We start from the raw sequence: 18,103 nt of genomic DNA on the forward strand, positions 1-18,103 counted from the left end.
AAAGTGCATGTACCTCAAATGAAAGTTCGTGATGAGAGCTTTTCTGAAATGTGATTACTATCGCAATGTAACCACATTTAATGAAATGATGATTAATTTTTTTTCTGTTTGATCAAAATTGACAGATGAAAAATCAAATTTCAACGATCTGCATCGAGTAACATTTCAAAATTAAAGGTCTTGGTGAGGGTTTTTGACATATCATACACATGTATGATGAAACAATGACCATTCAATGTTTTGGGTTTTTGAGGGGGGGGGGGGGGGGGGGGTCATTGACAAATTTGACTCGGAACGGGTCAAAAATCCAATTGCAACAAAGTGCATGGAGTTTTATCTCAGATGAAAGTTCATGATCAGAGCTTTGCAGATCCAGGATTATTTTCTCGGTGCGCCCTCTTAATAACGTAATGAGCAAAAAATGATGATCTTGTTATCAATTTGACCTGAAACTCATTGCAACAAAGTGCATTGAGGGTTGCACGTCATTCTTGGTGATATTGTAACTTTCCAGTCCTGTGATTATCTTGTCATTTCGCCCTCACGTTATAATGACCAGTTGTTGCTTTTCTTCTCTGCAACGTGTCACAGCGGCCAACTTGGACGTGAGTGGAGACGCCAGCTGTCCTCAGCGTGAGTGCTGAGCACAGTTGCGTGCACAACATCCACACAAACCTGCACCAAGTGACGTGGATGAAAACGCTTCAAATGAGCGCTTGGGGTTGACATGGCAGGTGTGCAGACGCAAATGTGCTACTTGGCCAACTTTGTGTGCGCGTGTTTGGGAGAGAGTTTGAGTATATGTGTTTATTTGGCTTAAGCATGCACTGTGAGGTTTTGTGTGCGTATGAGTGTTTTTGTGAGCCTCTTTGTGCGCACATGCGTGTGTTTGCTCAGTGCGAGTGTTTGTGTGTTGTGAGAATGCTCTCTGCGTGGTTTTGTGAGGTTTGTTTATTGTGCTTATTTGTGTCAATGTGTGTAATGAGTTTGAGACGGTGTGTGCGTTTATTTTTGTTCACCTACATGTTTGCGTCTTCTCGTGTACAGGTTCACTTGGAAAGAAAGGTTATTCAATATAAAAGTAGTGAATGGACGCCGTTAAATAAGATGTGTCGTAAGAAGCGATTACGTGAGCTCATTTGTGAGTTTCCGCACCAAAGCAGTTTCTCGCATCCACATGCCGCACATGAACGCATCATTCGCAGAGGCGGTGTCTACTCCACCAACCCGACGAATCACGTCACGTATATTCGGGGCGATGTGCTCCCTCAGCCAATGGGAAACCATAATCCGCCTCTCAAGCACCGCCCCCAGCCTCGCAACGCACCAAGGAAGCATCCGCATGAATAAAAAGCCCGGCGACAAGATTCCGTCCTTCCTCTCCGTGTCTTCTCGTCGGCCAGGCTGCTGCCACTTCGCCCAACTGAGCTTGATCAACACGCAAACTCGCGAACATGTCTGAGAAACTCCCCTTCAAAGTTGGTTAGTGTCGATTTTTTCTTGTTTAGCCTTCCTCTTTCAGCCGAGTTCTGCGCGCGTGCATGGCGATGCGTTTAATGGCTGTTTAGCTCGTTAGCATGAGCGGGCGGCACCAGAAAAGCTCTTTATGCTATAAAACCAAACTTGTGTCCACCTTGTAGCAACCTCACGTTTCTTTCTGCGTTAATATTAACGCCCCGTGTGTTGAAGTGGACCGTGAACGTGTGTTAGGTCGTTTGTGTGTTTTTTTGTTGTTTTTGCACAGCAGTTTAATTTTCCAGCGTGTGAACAATTTTGAAACGAGTCGTCATTTTGAAGTGAGTAGCTGCGTTGGCTCCCGGATGTTGTAGTTTGTAAGCGCGGCTAAGCGCCGCGGGCCATTTGCTTGCGAACTACATGTCACATGATGCAACGCGCCGCGCCCCTCTTGGCGGCGTGATTGACAGCGGCAGACTGTCGGTAGGCAACACGTGCTAACTACAAAATCAAATCTCAAATGAAAGTAAATTAATCAAATCTATTTTAATGTATTATTTTTATAAATTTTTAACCTTAAATTCAATTACAATTTTTACTTGGCTAAGTCTAAAATAAAATAATTGTTCTTAGTCGTGTACTCTTTCCATCTGGAATTTAAATATGAGATATATATATATATATATAGTATTTTTTTTTATACTGCATGATTGAAATTCATTCATATGTATCTTATGTATTCAATATTTAATTGATATATTTATAGACTAATTTCATGACTAATTATAATTGCATTTTATTGCAAGCATTGTTTCTGCATATTGTGTTTGTGAATATACAAATGTTTTCAATACCCTAACCCGATCTGATCGACATATGAAATCGGGGCCAAACACCAGATTTTAATCTGATCAGTATCAATGAAAAATATCGGATTTTAAAATTTTCTTCGTTTTCTAAAGTCAACAATAACACATTTTAGTGAGTTACTAGTTTAGTTGATTAGAAGAAAGGCTGATTTCCAGCCATATAAAAATGGTTTCATCTTGACACACATTTCATCAAATGGATTTTTTTTTTATCAAGAATTTGATAATGGAGACAATTTGTTTTTTATTTATTGTATTGCATTGGCAGATACTCAAAATAAAATGATTTGGTGTGTTTAAAAAAAAATGTGATTGTGAAATTCCTATTTTTCAATATAATTGAAAAGCTTCCATCAAAGATGCTGGATATAGTTTCAGTGCATTTATTTTAGTTTGCATTTGAATTGCCTCCAATAAAATGCAGATTTTAATGACATTCACGCTTTTTAATTTATCCACAGTTGCAGATGTGATGGGACGTATCTGATGATTGTTTTGCACGTTGTGACTGGAGCTTAAAATATGATTTCTTTTTTCACATTTCTGCATAAAAATGGCATATATAACGTGGTTGTACAAAAATGTGCATAATATGTCAAGCAAGGTGAAAAGCATGCGTTGCTCAACGGCATGCGGTCAGATTAGCGCAAATGGCCAAAGTCCACACAGTCGTCAAGAGTCAACCTTGCGGTGTGCACCCGGCAACCCGGCGAGTGATTGATTTACCGTCTGTCAATCTGTCACTTGATGTTGGGAGACATTTTCCAGCTCACCGCCAGTTATAGAGTTGCATCGATGAATCGAGTAATCGCTGAGGGGCCTTGTTTAGTTTAAAAATGTTCCAAATTATCGCAAAAGCAGACATATTATTTGTTTTAATTAAAATAATGCATTTGCAAACATCTTTAATTTTCAAACTTAAGGATCTCCTCCCCCCCCTGCGGACATCTTACCGACCAAACCAGTAACTCCATCTTCATCCATTTGTTTGTGCATTTGCTGTTGTCACTTTCAATGTTCTGTTTTTGAATATGAAAGTTCAAGTGGAACAAAAAAGTCGTCGTCAATTAATTTGGAAAATAAATTGACACCTTTTAGGGGTGCAAGTAGAAAATGTAGAAAGGTGCACATGAATCGCAAATGGACTTGCGGAGTAAATATTCACATTTTCACTATATTCATGATAAATGGGCAGAAGTTTGTCGGCAACAGCAAAAATGCCTGATAAAAAAAGAAAACGGCAAATTTATTGTTAAAAACAAGATTGACATTTAGAGGATTTCCTGACCGATGTTATGGACCAAAGTAGTAACGGAATCATAATTGCAATTAAACCTTGTGCATTTTTGGGAGGTTTGGAACGATGTCCTGTTTTTCTTGAAAGGGATGAAAACAAAGTTGATCGGACTATCAGTTATGATGCATTGACTTGATTCATCAAGAAATGGAAACAAATAATTGACAGATTAATCAATTGTGAAATGTGTTCGTTGCAGGCCTAAATTTGACCGTTTTTAAGTTATGCATGCGCTCAGACCGCGTGTTGATGATCACAAATAACGGAATTTGATAATCACTTGCTTACGGTCGCGTGTATCACTCTTGGTATGCAGGCTCCCTCTAGTGGTACACCAAAGAATTACTGTCAAAGTACACTTGAGTTGTTTTGACCAAATCTGAGTTTTTTTTTAATTTTCCGATGTTAATAATTCCCTTGTGTGTCCGTCAGCTGACATCAGCCTGGCCGAGTGGGGGCGCAAGGCCATCGCCATCGCCGAGAACGAGATGCCGGGCCTGATGAAGATGAAGGAGCTCTACGGCGCCACCAAGCCTCTGAAGGGCGCACGCATCGCCGGATGTCTGCACATGACGCTGCAGACGGCCGTGCTCATCGAGACGCTCACCGCGCTCGGGGCCGAGGTCCGCCATCTACCTTTGTGTTGGTCAGCGTTTGAGTGCGTGCTGCCCTTTGAGGCGTTGACGACCCGGTGTTTTGTTGACCGACGACATAAGCTAACGTTTGCAGATGTGACCTTTGGTTCGTCTCCCAAAAATAACACGCATGCTATTATTCCCCCTTAAAAAAAAAAGTGTATTTAATTTTTTTAAATGAGTCATCACAATGTAACCTTTTTATTTGAACCCAAGCATACAAGTAGTAGAGTAGACCTTCTTTTTTTTTCTATCATATTATTAAAAAAAAAAAGTGGAGTTTTAAATTAGCCCTGCAAAATTACATAAATTGATTATGGTGCATTTCCTGGTTTGGGCCATCAAAATGACAAATGTTGATTGTTCAAAGTAAAGCAGATGTCGATTCACACGAACGATAATTAACTCGGACTGCTTCAGCGGATTTGGACAGATTTTGATCAATAAGATTTCCAAATGATTATAAATATTAGTCTATGAATTTATTGATTACTTGATTACTCAATTCTTGCATCAACTTGTAATTTTAGCTATATTAAATATTGTAAAAAAAAAAAAAAAAAATATATATATATATATATATATAATTTGTTTGGAGACTCCCAAAAATATGCATTCATATAAAAAAAAAAGTGTAAAAAAATTTTTTTTTAAGACTCCCAAAAATCTTCTACAATAAGACTTTATTCGTGACCTTCCTCTCTCACATGTTGTTGTTGTTGTTTGTGTCGCAGGTTCAGTGGTCCAGTTGTAACATCTTCTCCACTCAGGATCACGCTGCGGCCGCCATCGCCAAAACCGGCGTCCCAGGTAACCTCAGAAACTTTTTTTTTTTTTTCCTTAACGGCGTTTCTCAACTGCATTGAGGATTTCTAAAGAAGAAGTCAACTTGCAACATTTTTTGTCTGACTCTAAACGCAATGCAAAGAATATTGCAGCCGTTTGGAGCCATCTCAGGGGGCGGACATTTTGCCACTCACTGAAAATGACATCACAGGTGCTCCGGTAATGGCCAATCACGGCTCGCTAGTTTTCTGTGTGGTCGTGATGTTCGCCAGCTGAGAAAAAAAAAAAGGACGTTTTTGGGTTGACTTTCCTTTAAGACGGCGCCGAATACGTTTTACAGTCCAAGTTGTGATTGGAGATTGACAAATGGACTTTCCTTGCGTGGTCCGCGCGCAGTGTACGCGTGGAAGGGCGAGACGGACGAGGAGTACATGTGGTGCATCGAGCAGACCATCTACTTCAAGGACGGGAAAGCTCTCAACATGATCCTGGACGACGGCGGAGACCTCACCAACCTGGTCCACGCCAAGTACCCCAAATTGCTCCAAGGTGAGTCGGCGCCGTCGCACCGGCGCCGTTTGTGCTGCGTCGTCACCGCGAATAGAATTTGAGTTTTGCTTCTTCAATTTAAGTTTCAGGGTCGTTCTGTTAGTTTTTATTTGTTTTAGTTGTTTAAAAATGCTAAGTTACAGTTTTAGTATTAGTTCTTTTCTTTTTTTATGTGTATTACTTGTGCCCAATATTTAATAAACATGGTCAAATGAAAAGCTAACTCATTTCTTACCCAGCGTTGCATTTTGACGTCACCTGAAGGTGCTGCGAGCTGTTGACTTTTCAAACGTCCTTATTCCCATTAACATTGAAATAAATTGACTTAAACTCACATTTAAAATATCCTCAAAGGCTCGTGTATTCAATTAATTAGCAAAAACTCAAACAAGGACATTTTTGCTGTAAATCTAGTTAGTTTTGTAAACATAAAATGTAGTTTCAGTTAGTTTTTGTTAATTTTATTTGGTGAAGGAAATTGCTTTTGCTTTTCTCGCCTCTCATTTTTGTTAACTAAAACGACCTTTGCCGTCGCCTCGCCACCGGACATCGTCGCCGACGAGTGCGACGCTCAAAAGTCTGGCTTCTTAAAATGAGATTTAACTTTCCAAAAAAAAAAAAATTCCTCAGGACACTCGTAAGATAAAATCAACTTTTTCATGAAGATGTGATGAGTTGCGGATTGCCCCTCGGGGCGGTGCGGCGCAGCCGTCCGTGTTGCAGCTGTCACGAGGCGGCAGAGAGCAAAAGGCGGGCGCTCGCCTGCGCCGAGTCGACGCAACCATGACGACGACGGCGTTTTGTTGAGCGCCGACACGCCCCCGTTTGAGTTTTGTTCGCCGGCGTGGATGGCCACCCGTGTATTGAGGTCGCGCGTGTGTGCGTCCGTCCGTCCGTCCCCCCCCCCACCCCCCCCCAGGCATCCGCGGCGTGTCGGAGGAGACCACCACGGGCGTCCACAACCTGTACAAGATGATGAAGAAGGGAGAGCTCAAGGTGCCCGCCATCAACGTCAACGACTCGGTCACCAAGGTACGAAAGAGCACAACAAGTTTGTGAGGTTTGCAATGATTACAATTCATCAAAATCAAATCAAAGAAATTCTCAAAGGGAATTGTTAAAGCTTTGTACGGTTGCCCCCCCCCCCCCCCCCCAATTTCAACCCATAATAGTACATCTTGTCATAAAAGACACCTCAAAAGATATGTTGGAAAAATATTCTCATAAAATTACAAATTAAAAAAGTGATTACGACGAAAAATTGTTGTCTCGTAAAAATCCCTTTTTTTTTCTTCAACAATTTGATTTGTCCTTAAATACAATATTTTTTCTTTTAACCAATTTCCTAAGATTCGCTGCAACTTTTTACAATTTTCGTACACCGGTCAGATAATATTCCTTAATTAATAGAGCTCCCCACCTGTCGGCAGTCATTTTTATTGTCCAAGGTCTCTCGGCCCCGAGTAACGACGGTTGGGATTGCGTTTGTCGCCGTAGAGCAAGTTTGACAACTTGTACGGCTGCCGCGAGAGCCTCATCGACGGCATCAAGCGCGCCACCGACGTGATGATCGCCGGCAAGGTGGCGGTGGTGGCGGGCTACGGCGACGTGGGCAAAGGGTGCGTGCAGGCGCTGCGCGCCTTCGGAGCTCGCGTCATCGTCACCGAGATCGACCCCATCAACGCCCTGCAGGCCGCCATGGAGGGTGAGGCGCCATTTCACACCTTTTCTCACATGAGTTTGGAAGATTTCCAGTCAAGTGACATTTTTGGCCTTCATTTCAAAAGTGCTCAATTATGAAGAAAATATGCATCACGATTAATTTGGTAATAATTGCAATGACGATTAGGACAATCGTTTGTATTTCGGCACAAAACAAGAAAATGTGTAAACGTGTAAAAAAAAAAATTTAAACAAATACATTTCTTTGAAACAATATAATTATGCAAGTTCCTTTTGGACCAAACAAGATTTATTAAATGAGTCATTTTAAAATAGAAAATGTATAAATGTAATAATCTTTTATTTTTGTTTACAATTATGCTGACTTTGGGAGATTATGAACAGTTCTAAATGGCAGTCAAAAAAAAAAGAGCCTCCTAGAACATCGTAGCTTTATTTAGAGTTGATTAGAAGCAACTTCACATCGTGTCAGGTGTGTCATTTCATACATTTGAATGTTTGTACAAGGTTTTGTTTTGTTTTTTTACTTCTGGTTGACTTTTATTTATGCGTTTATTTTTAATCGAGGTTTTAGGTGTCAAATGTTTTTTCTCCACCAAGCTTGCATTTGAAGAAGGGTGTGCAGACTTTTCCTATGCATTGTACTTGCCAGGCTACGAGGTGACCACCATGGACGAAGCCTGCCTGGAAGGCAACATCTTTGTCACCACCACCGGCTGCGAGGACATCATCCAGGCACAGTAGGTGGCGCCGCCGCCGCCGCCGCCGCAACCGGCGAGTCGCGCAAAAACGCGCCGCCGCCGCAACCGGCGAGTCGCGCAAAAACGCGCCGCCCGCCGCGAGGGTCCGCTTGGCTATCGTTCGACTTCGCCCGCCGCAGTCGGCAGACCCCAAATCGGCCCGTAGCGAAATTGGCGGGCGTGTGACGGCGATGGCGGTTTGCTTACTCGCTTTGCCTTCCCCGGCAGCCATTTTGAGAGCATGAAGGACGACGCCATCGTGTGCAACATCGGACATTTTGACTGCGAGATCGACATGAGCTGGCTCAACGACAACGCCGCCGAGAAGATCAACATCAAGCCGCAGGTAGAACCAAAAACACTCGCAATGTCATCACTTGGCGGATGTTGCAAGGCTTACAGAATATTATTTTCTTTTGCTATCAAAACATGGAAGCTACCAAAAAATTTAAGTATATTTCTATCTGTTTCCGTTTTTGCAGAAATTAGCGTAAGAGTAATTCGTTTTTTGTGTTTTGTTTTCCAACATGGCCCTGACTGATCTCTTATACTCTGCTGCCACCTGCTGGCCGTTTTTGTAATAACGACCATTTCTTCAACTTCAGTTGAGGCTGCATCAAAGCCTTCTGTATGCTCGAGCATAAAAAAAAAAAAGAAGTATAAATACATCTTTGGGACACTTAAAACGTTTATTTTTTTATTTATTTTTACTAATACTAAAACTAATCATTTAAAAAAAATCCCTCCAACTCATACAAACGACCAGAACCGCCCCGCAAACGCGTGCCTTTCTGTGCGCGGCAGGTGGACCGCTACCGCATGAAGAGCGGCCGCCACATCATCGTGCTGGCCGAGGGCAGGCTGGTGAATTTGGGCTGCGCGATGGGACACCCGTCCTTCGTCATGAGCAACTCCTTCACCAATCAGGTGGCTGGCGCCGCGTTTCACTCGCCAGCGGGACAAACGGATGGCGCCATATGGATGCAAATGTGCCATTGTTTGTTTGCGTTTCAGGTTCTGGCTCAGATTGAACTGTGGACCAACACCGACAAATACCCCCTGGGCGTCTACTTCCTCCCGAAAAAGGTTTGATTGCGCAATCTCGTTGAGACAAAATTCAATCTTTTGGACTCCAAATCACATCCAACGTTTTCCGCTTTGTTTAATTTGTGCGCAAATGCCCTTTTTCCCTTTAAACGGAAGCACGCAAGCTAAACGTGGCCGACTCCATTTTGTGTCAAACCTTTAAATGTTACATTTGAGACCAACTTGGCTTCCAGCCAATTTAGCTTTGGGCAACGTTAAAGTGTCAACGCTTGCCCCCTCTCGCATTATCACTTCCTGCGGTACCTACAAAATAAAAGTTGGTCCGTATTCCAGCTGTCAGGACCGCTTTATTGTGCTTTATTGTCCGCATCGGACATTTTCGCCCGTCTAAAAGCGCACGCGTTTCTTTTCTTCTCAGAATGGACGGAGCAGATATCTTTTATATTTATGTATTTTAATATATTTCAGCAGTAAAAAGTGAATATTTGGTCAAGAATTAATTTGATAACTTCATTATTTTTCATGAACCCGCTTAGGCTTAGTAATACCTTTTTAAAAACGTTTCTTTTTTTCCCACCTGTGCTGAGGAAGTAGGTAACGACCAGCGATGGGAAATAACAAAGTACAAATACTTTGTTACTGTACTTGAGTAGTTTGCCCCCAGTACTTTGCATTCATTTTTTTTACCGTTACTCGTTACTTTTGTTTTACGTGCACGGCGACGATTCAAAAGAGGAGCGCAAAAAACGGTTTTTAAAGGTATTCGTTGTACATGAAAAATAATGTTATAAAATTCATTCTGGACAAAATCTGCCGTTTTTACTGCTGACGACGGCTCAATGCGTCGCGTCCCCCTTGACGGCGTCTCCTTGCCGGGCTGTCGTACGCGTTTCGTTGTTTTCAATCCGCTTTGTTTGTTGCAGCTGGACGAGCAGGTGGCGGCGGCCCACTTGGACAAGCTGGGCGTGAAGCTGACCAAGCTGACGGCCAAACAGGCCAAGTATTTGGGCCTCCCCGCCGAAGGACCCTTCAAACCCGACCACTACCGCTACTGAGTCCGCCCGCCGGACCCATCGAGGAAAGCGCGGCGGTCTGCCGATCTGCCGTCGTCGCGGTTTCCGCTCCTTGGCGGAATCCGACCCAAGCCCGTTAGCATCTTTAGCCAGCTAACCACTTGCTGTGGCCTTCTTCCAGTTAGCACTTAGCGCTCCCTAAAAGCACCATCGGGTCCCAAAAGGAGGACCGAAAAGAGAGAAGGTTACCTAACAAGGTTTTAATCTTCCATGACTGTAATGAATCGAATTTGATGCCAATGGCCCTTTGGCGACTGCTTTTAACGCTCGCCAACGTTGCAACACTGCTGATGAACGTGACCAATAAACATGGTGACTGATTTTTGGTGTTCGCTATCATCATGTGTGCACAGATGACGGGAAACGATTCTTTGGAAGGAGTCGCGTACGTCTTTAGCATTACCGAGAAATGCTACATTTCCCCTTTTTAAAAGGACAGTTTCACGTCAACATTTGAATTGGTTATTATTTGGAAAATCTATAGTTAACATGATTGAACCTCCGCGTAACGTTGAGCCGGCACATCAAGACCGTAGCCATCACTTTCGTTTTCAAACGAAGTCATTGAGCAAACTCGCATTCAATGTTTGATTTATTATATATATTTTTTACACCGCTGCGGGCTGCCAACCCTTCACCAAAACACACAAAAAAAAAATTGTAATAATGACTAAATGAGTAAAAAGTTGCCCGCTCACGGTAAAATAATATAAAGTTTATTTTCATTATTGATATTGACAGTATTTAGGAATATTCATATCTAGTACTCATCAGATGGAACATCGTATTCCAATTGGCAATACACTTTCTTGACCAGAATTAATTACAAATGTAGGCATCGTAATACGCAATTTTTCTGTATCGCTGACCTACGATTTTCTATAATTATAGTTAGTTTAATACAATTTATTTTAGCATGCATTTTCCAGGCGTTTTTAAATGTAGGGACAAAAAAAAAACGTTCAAATGATGTTTGACAAACAAACGATCCGGAGTCAGCGTCCTGATGACGTCACACAACTCCCTTTATTCTCCAGCAGGTGGCGGTGTGCACTCTGAAATGTCACTTGACCAAGAATAAAACAGAAAATAAATGAAACATGGATCACAAAGTTCAAAGATTACCCGAAATAATACAAGGAATTGACCCCCACCAGTTCTCAACTTTATTGTGGGAAAAGTCGAAACAAATCTACTTGGTATTATTATTTTTATTGTTTCATGAAAAATAAACAAAACGACTTTATTTTTTATTGAAAAAATAAAAACAAATGAAATATACTTATTAATTGCTATATTTTCTTGGGGGGGGGGGGTTATGTGTTGGAAATTGTTGACATTTTATTTTCATTACATATAGATATTTGTATTCATTTTTTGTTTTATTGGAAAAGTCACAACTTTTTTGGTGGGTTTGTGTTACTGGGGAGAAAGAATCATTTTCAATGTATTTTGTATTAGAAAACTAAAAATGATTTCAAACCATACAAAAAAACTAGTTTTACTTTTGTCTTACGGTACAAATGTAAAATGTTTTATTTTCTACTCTCACATATTTGGTGTTGTTTTGGCCATAAAAAAGAGTGAAATCGGCACATGAGAGAAGTAATTGCCACAATTCGGGCAAATTGTCGCGGGAAAAGCCGCGTCATTCCTACAAATAAGGAATACAATTGGAATGAGAATAGAACATGAATGCGGTCCAGTTTGGAGCGCGAAGCAGCACGAGTTCGGCCTGGAAGGTTTTGAGGACACGAAGTCGGAAATGTTTTTCCTTCCAAGGTGAGCGGACCACCTCGTTGACGGGGCCGCGACGTTTTGGGTTTGGATGAAAGTGTGGACAAATGGTAACAGATGATGTCAAATTGGCACTTTTTACGGCCATTAGCGCTTTTTATTTGAAATCTCACGGGGACAACAAAAAGGCTCCGGGGCTCCAAAACAAAGTTTGCAATCAGCTCCACAGGCGAGGGGAGGAAAATGGCGGGGAGGTTTACGTCGGGGAATGCGAAGAGGCCCAGATGCTATCATGCTAATTTAATAACGCTTTAATAATAGTGAGGGGCCCCCACACTCGCAACACATGCACGCGCGCACGCACACACAAACACACACACACACAATGCAATGTGCTTTTCTTTCTTGTCCAATCCAAACTTGCCAAAATACATTTTCTTGCTCTTTGCTCTGTTTTGGGGTGAATGTAAGATTGAAAAAAACATTTTTTTTTTTATTTGCACAAATATTCTTTTGACTCCAGCTCAGCGCTGCTTTTGATAGCATCGAAGTGTGCACCGTCGCTAACACAAGTCAGCACTTTGTTGCTTTGGATTTGATCTCATCAACGGCAACGTGCGCGCACGTCACCCGCGGCGTTCCGCAGGCATCAACACTCGTCCCACTGTTGTTATGTACGGTGTTCTTTCACTTTTGGCAGGTCTTACGTTCCACTCCCACCTGCCAAAAATATCAGCATAAATAAAGAGTAGAGTAAATCCGGGATTTCTGATGAAGGGCCAAACAAATCAACTTGTCTTTCATCTTTGGTTTTTCATGTAGAAAATGAATGAGACCACTTGAATGTATTGTCGTCGGCATTTCTGTGTAGACTTTTATTCTTTGTTTTATTTGTATTTCAAATATTGCTTTAAAGGGGAAGTCAACCATGACTATTTCTTGACAATAATATGTTCACGTATAACGCGACATTCTGATGCATATTACATGAGTTACGCATCACAATGCGGCCATTTTGCCACCTGCTGTCGACTGAAGATGACATCACAGTTGCTCGGGCAACGACCAATCACAGCTCGAACCTGAGACCCGAGCAACTGTGATGTCATCTTCGGTCGACAGCAAGTGACAAAATGGCCGCCCCCTGAGATGGATCAAAACAGCTGCATTTTGCTGCTTAACTCCACCAACTCAACTTCTAACCAGAATAACATATTTAGATTCGATTAGAATAGAACATATTCTTGTCAAGACATTTTTTTTGGGGGGGGAATGAGTTTGCACGAAAGACAAAATAAAATGTAGAAGCTGAAAAATAATTTTTGCTTGTTGGCATGTCACCAAACGTTCAACAAGCTTGTCTGGTCTTTTCAGAACGCGTTTGTTTGCGAAATCTTCGCTGGAATCGTCTCAATCCTGCGATTGTTGTTGAATTCCAACCCGCAAAAATGAGCGCAATGTGGCGAACGTTTGCAGATCACACCAACAACGCAGGTCAGAACAACAACAAACGCTGGAACCAAGGAACGTTTTGTGGTTGAAGACGCATTAGAAATGATTTTGTGGCTCGACGCGTTCGCGTCCTTACGTGAACCTCGACGGCGCAAAATTTGTGTGTGCGTGCCGCAACACTCGAAGATTTTCTCCCCAAATGTTCACTTCATGTGAAAATCAGACTCAATTGAAAGAAAAAAAGAAGAAGAAAACAAGTTTTGAAAAAACATTGATAGTTTCTGGGAAATGAACCTGGTGACTGACGGTTTCCTTGGTGGAGTCCCTAAACTTGTTTGAAAACGCAAACTGAAAATGTAATCAAAGTCCAAGAACTCTTGTTGAAAACACGAACCGCATCGCGACAAACTCATTTCAAACTCAAACGGATTTTAAGCCGTAATTTAAATCCCTAACTGGGCTTTAAAATCCTAACCTTGTTTAGGGTCAAAAACAAGCAGAGGCGCGCGCTCACACACACACGCACGCACACGCACACGCACACGCACACACCTGTTTTCACTCACTTTGGCTGCTCGTGTTTGAGGTTTTGCAGTCGCGAGCGTCCACCAAATCGCTCACAAAAAGGGACGTTCACAAACATTTTCATTGTTATTATACATATTTATTCCCCAACATTTTCAAAACAACTTAAAAAATGTAGAAATAACAGAAATAACTTTTTAGACTTGTTCTTATTATCTTGGAGGAAGCAACATTTCTTTTCACTGTTCACTCTTTTTTTCTCAGGGAGAAAATACTTTTTTTCTGAAGAAAAACATGTTTTTCTTATAATAATAATAATAATAATAATAATAAAAGCAAAACTTTTCTTTTTTTTCCCCAAGAGAAATTGTTTATTTTTGGGTTAAAACATACAACATACAAACATACAACAAAAAAGTGTGCTGCAACAGAAAAGTAGCCAATTGCTGATAAGCCACCAAAAAACGACGTTGCAAACGTCACCCAATTTCATTTGACAGTAAGAAGGGAGGCATCAAGAAAGAAAAAAAAAAAAAGATTTTTTTTTGGAACACTCTTATTTTGTTTTTGTTTTTTTTGCTTGAAAAATTCTGTGCTCGTTACTTTTCTTGAAAGAATCACAAAATAAATTTTCCCTGGGATTTTTTTTCAACAACTTTTCTTTCCTTGAAAAATAATCTTGACATTTTTTTCTCAAAAATTCTTCCAATTTCTTTTATTGAAAGAGTCACAAAACATTTTTGAACACCTTTTTTTTGTTGGATTTTTTTTCCTAAAAAAATACTTTTTTCTCCTAGAAATAAGTTTCAAGAAAGAAACCTGACACCCCCCCCAAAAAAACATGCAGATTTTTTTTCTAATCACTTAATATCTTTATACTTAAAAAAAATACTTTTCTGAAAAAGAAAATTGACTTATTTTGAAAATACTGAGCAATTTTTTCATGAAAAAAAATCTTTAAATGCGATTTTTTTTCCAGATCGATTTGAACTTTTTCCAAGAAACCTGACACTTTTTTCCCCCTCAAAAAATAAGTCGTTTTTTTCCCCCGAAATAGTCACAAAATCTCAGTTTCTCTGAAGACCCCTAACCACGTGCCCATTGTTTAAAACCCTAAACTTATGTTGACCCGCTCATTTGAAAGTCTGACTGTCCTGACCCGAACTCGTTTGGACCCGATGGTCTTAAAATTGCAACCGAGCTGTTGCGGCTTGTCGGCGCAAACGGCGTCGCTAAACATCAACACGTCCTCTTGACTCTTCACATGTGCAACACACACACCGACGCTAAACATTGAAACTTGCTTGCGGTTTGACTTGACACTTGGGATTGGATGTCCGTCCGTTAACGTGTGTGTGTGTGTGTGTGTGTGTGTGTGTGTGTGTGCGCGCGCGCGCGCGCGCGAGCGAGCACAGCAGCAGATGTCCATTAGCTCATGAGGTGAGCTTAGCAAGAGCAAAATGAAAAGCATGTGCTCACTTGTAGCGATTGGAAACAGCTTTTGTCAAAGGGTTAGCTTAATGGCCCCTGGCGAAGCGCGGGCGGGCGAGCGAGCGGGCGGGCGGGCCTTCCTCGCCACAACGTCGGCCGCTAAACAGCTTGGACCAGAGTGCGACGCGGCCGGCGAACACCACCGGGAAAATATTCCAAAAGGTAAATCCATTTTGGAAGAAAGAACTGAATGGCTGCCAGCCGCGTTCAAATGGATCTTTAGCGTCCGTGAACGAGTCGAGTCCGACGCAAATCTTGCGTATTCCACAAAATGCCACAAAATGTCTTTTGGAAAAGACTCCTCAATGGCGCAGGACGGCCAAAGTGTCCTTTTTCCCTTCCATGCCCAATTGAAGCACACGTTTTCATCTTGAGGTAGGAAGGAAGGAAGGAAGGGAAGAAAGAAAGAAAAAGAAAGAAAGAAAAAGAAAGAAAGAAAGAAAAAGAAAGAAAGAAAAAAAAGAAAGAAAGAAAGAAAAAGAAAGAAAGAAAGAAAGAAAGAAAGAAAAAGAAAGAAAAAGAAATCAAGAAAGAAAAAGAAAGAAATCAAGAAAGAAATCAAGAAATCAAGAAAGAAAGAAAGAAAGAAAAAGAAAGAAAGAAAGAAAGAAAGAAAAAGAAAGAAAGAAAGAAAAAGAAAGAAAGAAAAAGAAAGAAAGAAAGAAAAAGAAAGAAAAAGAAAGAAAGAAAGAAAAAGAAAGAAAGAAAGAAAGAAAGAAAGAAAAAGAAAGAAAGAAAGAAAAAGAAAAAGAAAAAGAAAAAGAAAGAAAGAATCACCTGCATGTGCTTGTGTCCTTGACATTTTGGAAGATTCAGCAAAAGCCATTACAGAATGTTTTCCTTTTGGGTTGGTAAATAAAAAAACACAAAAAAAAACACGTCCCTCACACACGCAAAGTAAAAAATAGCAGCACGGTCACAAAGCAAGGGAAGAAAATCAGGTCGTCTCTCTTTTCCGTTAAGTGAGAAACCAGAAAAGTCAACAGAAGACCTTTTGGCCTTTTGTGGTTATTTTGGGGCTTCACCAAATTCGAGCAAAGTCGAAGCAACGTCAGCATTTACGAGCCATCCCAAATAAATCCTGCTCGTAAAGACAAACAATCGCAATCGAAAGACGAGAGGACGCCGCATTCAAACGGCTCCGTCGGAATCTTGCGCAATAGCCGGCTGGGAATTGAACCCGGATCGCGAAAATGCGCGGCTGATTTGATGACACGCAGAGTGTGACTTTTGTTGTCTTGTTTTGCGGCGAATGCTGTTTGACGGCTTTCGAAAAGATTTGGTGACCGATCGCAGACGTGCGCACATGCAGTCAATATCGCTTAACGATCAACAAACACATTTTTGGATGCAATCGGAAACAACATCCACAACGATTACGTTTCACATGCAGGTAAGCTAGCTGTGTGAACTGTGAAGCTAAGCGTGCTAGCTTAGCTTAGCCGGGCTAGCTCACCCATGAGATGGCTTAACATCAATTGAGATTTATGCTACATGAGTGACCAGATTTTCAATTTTTTTTTAACAGGAACATACAATTTCACTAATAATCAAACATGCAATCAATTCTCAGCAAATTTAATCGCTAGTCAATTTCCGTCCACGGGGGGGGCGGGGCTATCTTGTTGCGTAATGCTAAATATGATTTTGGTTGACAGTTAAACAGCGCTAAACAAATCATGCATGATTCAACCTTTTTTTTGCTGGCTCCCGGCAGCTTTTGGAAGCCGGCCGGCCGGCCGCGCCGTTTAGCTTGCGGCGGTCCCGCTATGTAACAAAATACGGCGCGAGAGCGCTCCGCTTGCGTCGCCTCCAACAACAGCAACCACTGTATTTGGATAATAGGACAAAATCGGGACTGTTCCCGATAATTCCAGACATCTGCTCACCCTGCACTAAGGAACTTTCAGTTTACCTCGATGATGGCGGCGCCATATGGACGAAAGTGGTGATGTTATGCCTGAAGGAAGACCTCATTTCCCATGAGGGCAAGCTCATTTCATTTTTTTTTTTTTAGCTTGCTAGTGTTCCTTCCATCCTCCTTAAAGTTGCTCAGTGCCAGTAAAAATGATACCGACCCCCTCAGGCCGTGAACAAATATTTTATTCAGGTCGAAAAGTTCCTTAGTGCTACTTGAAGTCATCCTCGAGAGCCAACGGGCCGGCTCGCTAGCTCGCTAGCTCAAGCGGCGAGCCGGCTAGCAATCGTGGTCCGAGGCTGCAAAACATCAGCTTTTGAGCAAAAGCAAAAAAAAAAAAATGTCAAGTTCGCTGTCAGCCAGCTGATCGAAAACGACCTCATTGCAATGTTGCGAGCTGACAAAGCGCCGGTTGACAGCCTCGTATTTCAGCGCTCGCAAAACGCCACGGAAGCAATTACTGAACTTTCCGTGATGGCGGCCAACAATCAATCATGTGATAAGCAACTTTTTGAATTGGTTGTCGCTCGTTATTATTAACAAATCAATGTCGCTTGTTTGTTCTGCAACAGTCATTAAAAAAAAACATCACACTCGAGGCTGTGATGTTGCACACTTCCTATCATCATCATCATCATCATCATCATCATCATCATCATCATCATCAAATGAATGCCTTGCAAATTTGGAGCATCACAATAAACGTGAGCCTGACAAATTTGAATGATTTTCTTTCTTTTTTTTAAATAAATGCCAAGAACAGTCACAGTCAGAAAATGAGAAAACACAAATTGATCCAGCACAGCTTACATATTGAAAAGGGAGTCGGAAGAAGTAACAAGTTGC

The 18,103-nt window shown here is 41.6% G+C and overlaps 1 protein-coding gene and 1 non-coding gene across 2 annotated transcripts; both read left to right on the top strand.

Moving 5' to 3' along the window:
- The first annotated feature begins 1,314 nt into the window (after positions 1-1,314).
- On the top strand, positions 1,315-10,455 carry ahcy (adenosylhomocysteinase). The gene is made up of 11 exons (XM_086084241.1): positions 1,315-1,482; positions 4,054-4,244; positions 4,991-5,066; positions 5,439-5,591; positions 6,511-6,623; positions 7,089-7,296; positions 7,927-8,014; positions 8,243-8,360; positions 8,819-8,941; positions 9,029-9,100; positions 9,985-10,455. Exons 1-11 carry the CDS (start codon positions 1,455-1,457, stop codon positions 10,114-10,116), a joined length of 1,302 nt encoding a protein of 433 aa, XP_085940367.1. The 5' UTR covers positions 1,315-1,454; the 3' UTR covers positions 10,117-10,455.
- On the top strand, positions 6,273-6,409 carry LOC147168966 (small nucleolar RNA SNORA17). The gene has a single exon (XR_015096165.1). It is a non-coding gene; the product is annotated as a small nucleolar RNA SNORA17 (small nucleolar RNA).
- Positions 10,456-18,103: the final 7,648 nt, after the last annotated feature.

The sequence above is a fragment of the Leptonotus elevatus genome, chromosome 9, assembly GCF_054856555.1.
Source record: "Leptonotus elevatus isolate MCC_2025b chromosome 9, RoL_Lele_1.0, whole genome shotgun sequence".
NCBI classification, from domain to species: Eukaryota; Metazoa; Chordata; class Actinopteri; order Syngnathiformes; family Syngnathidae; genus Leptonotus; species Leptonotus elevatus.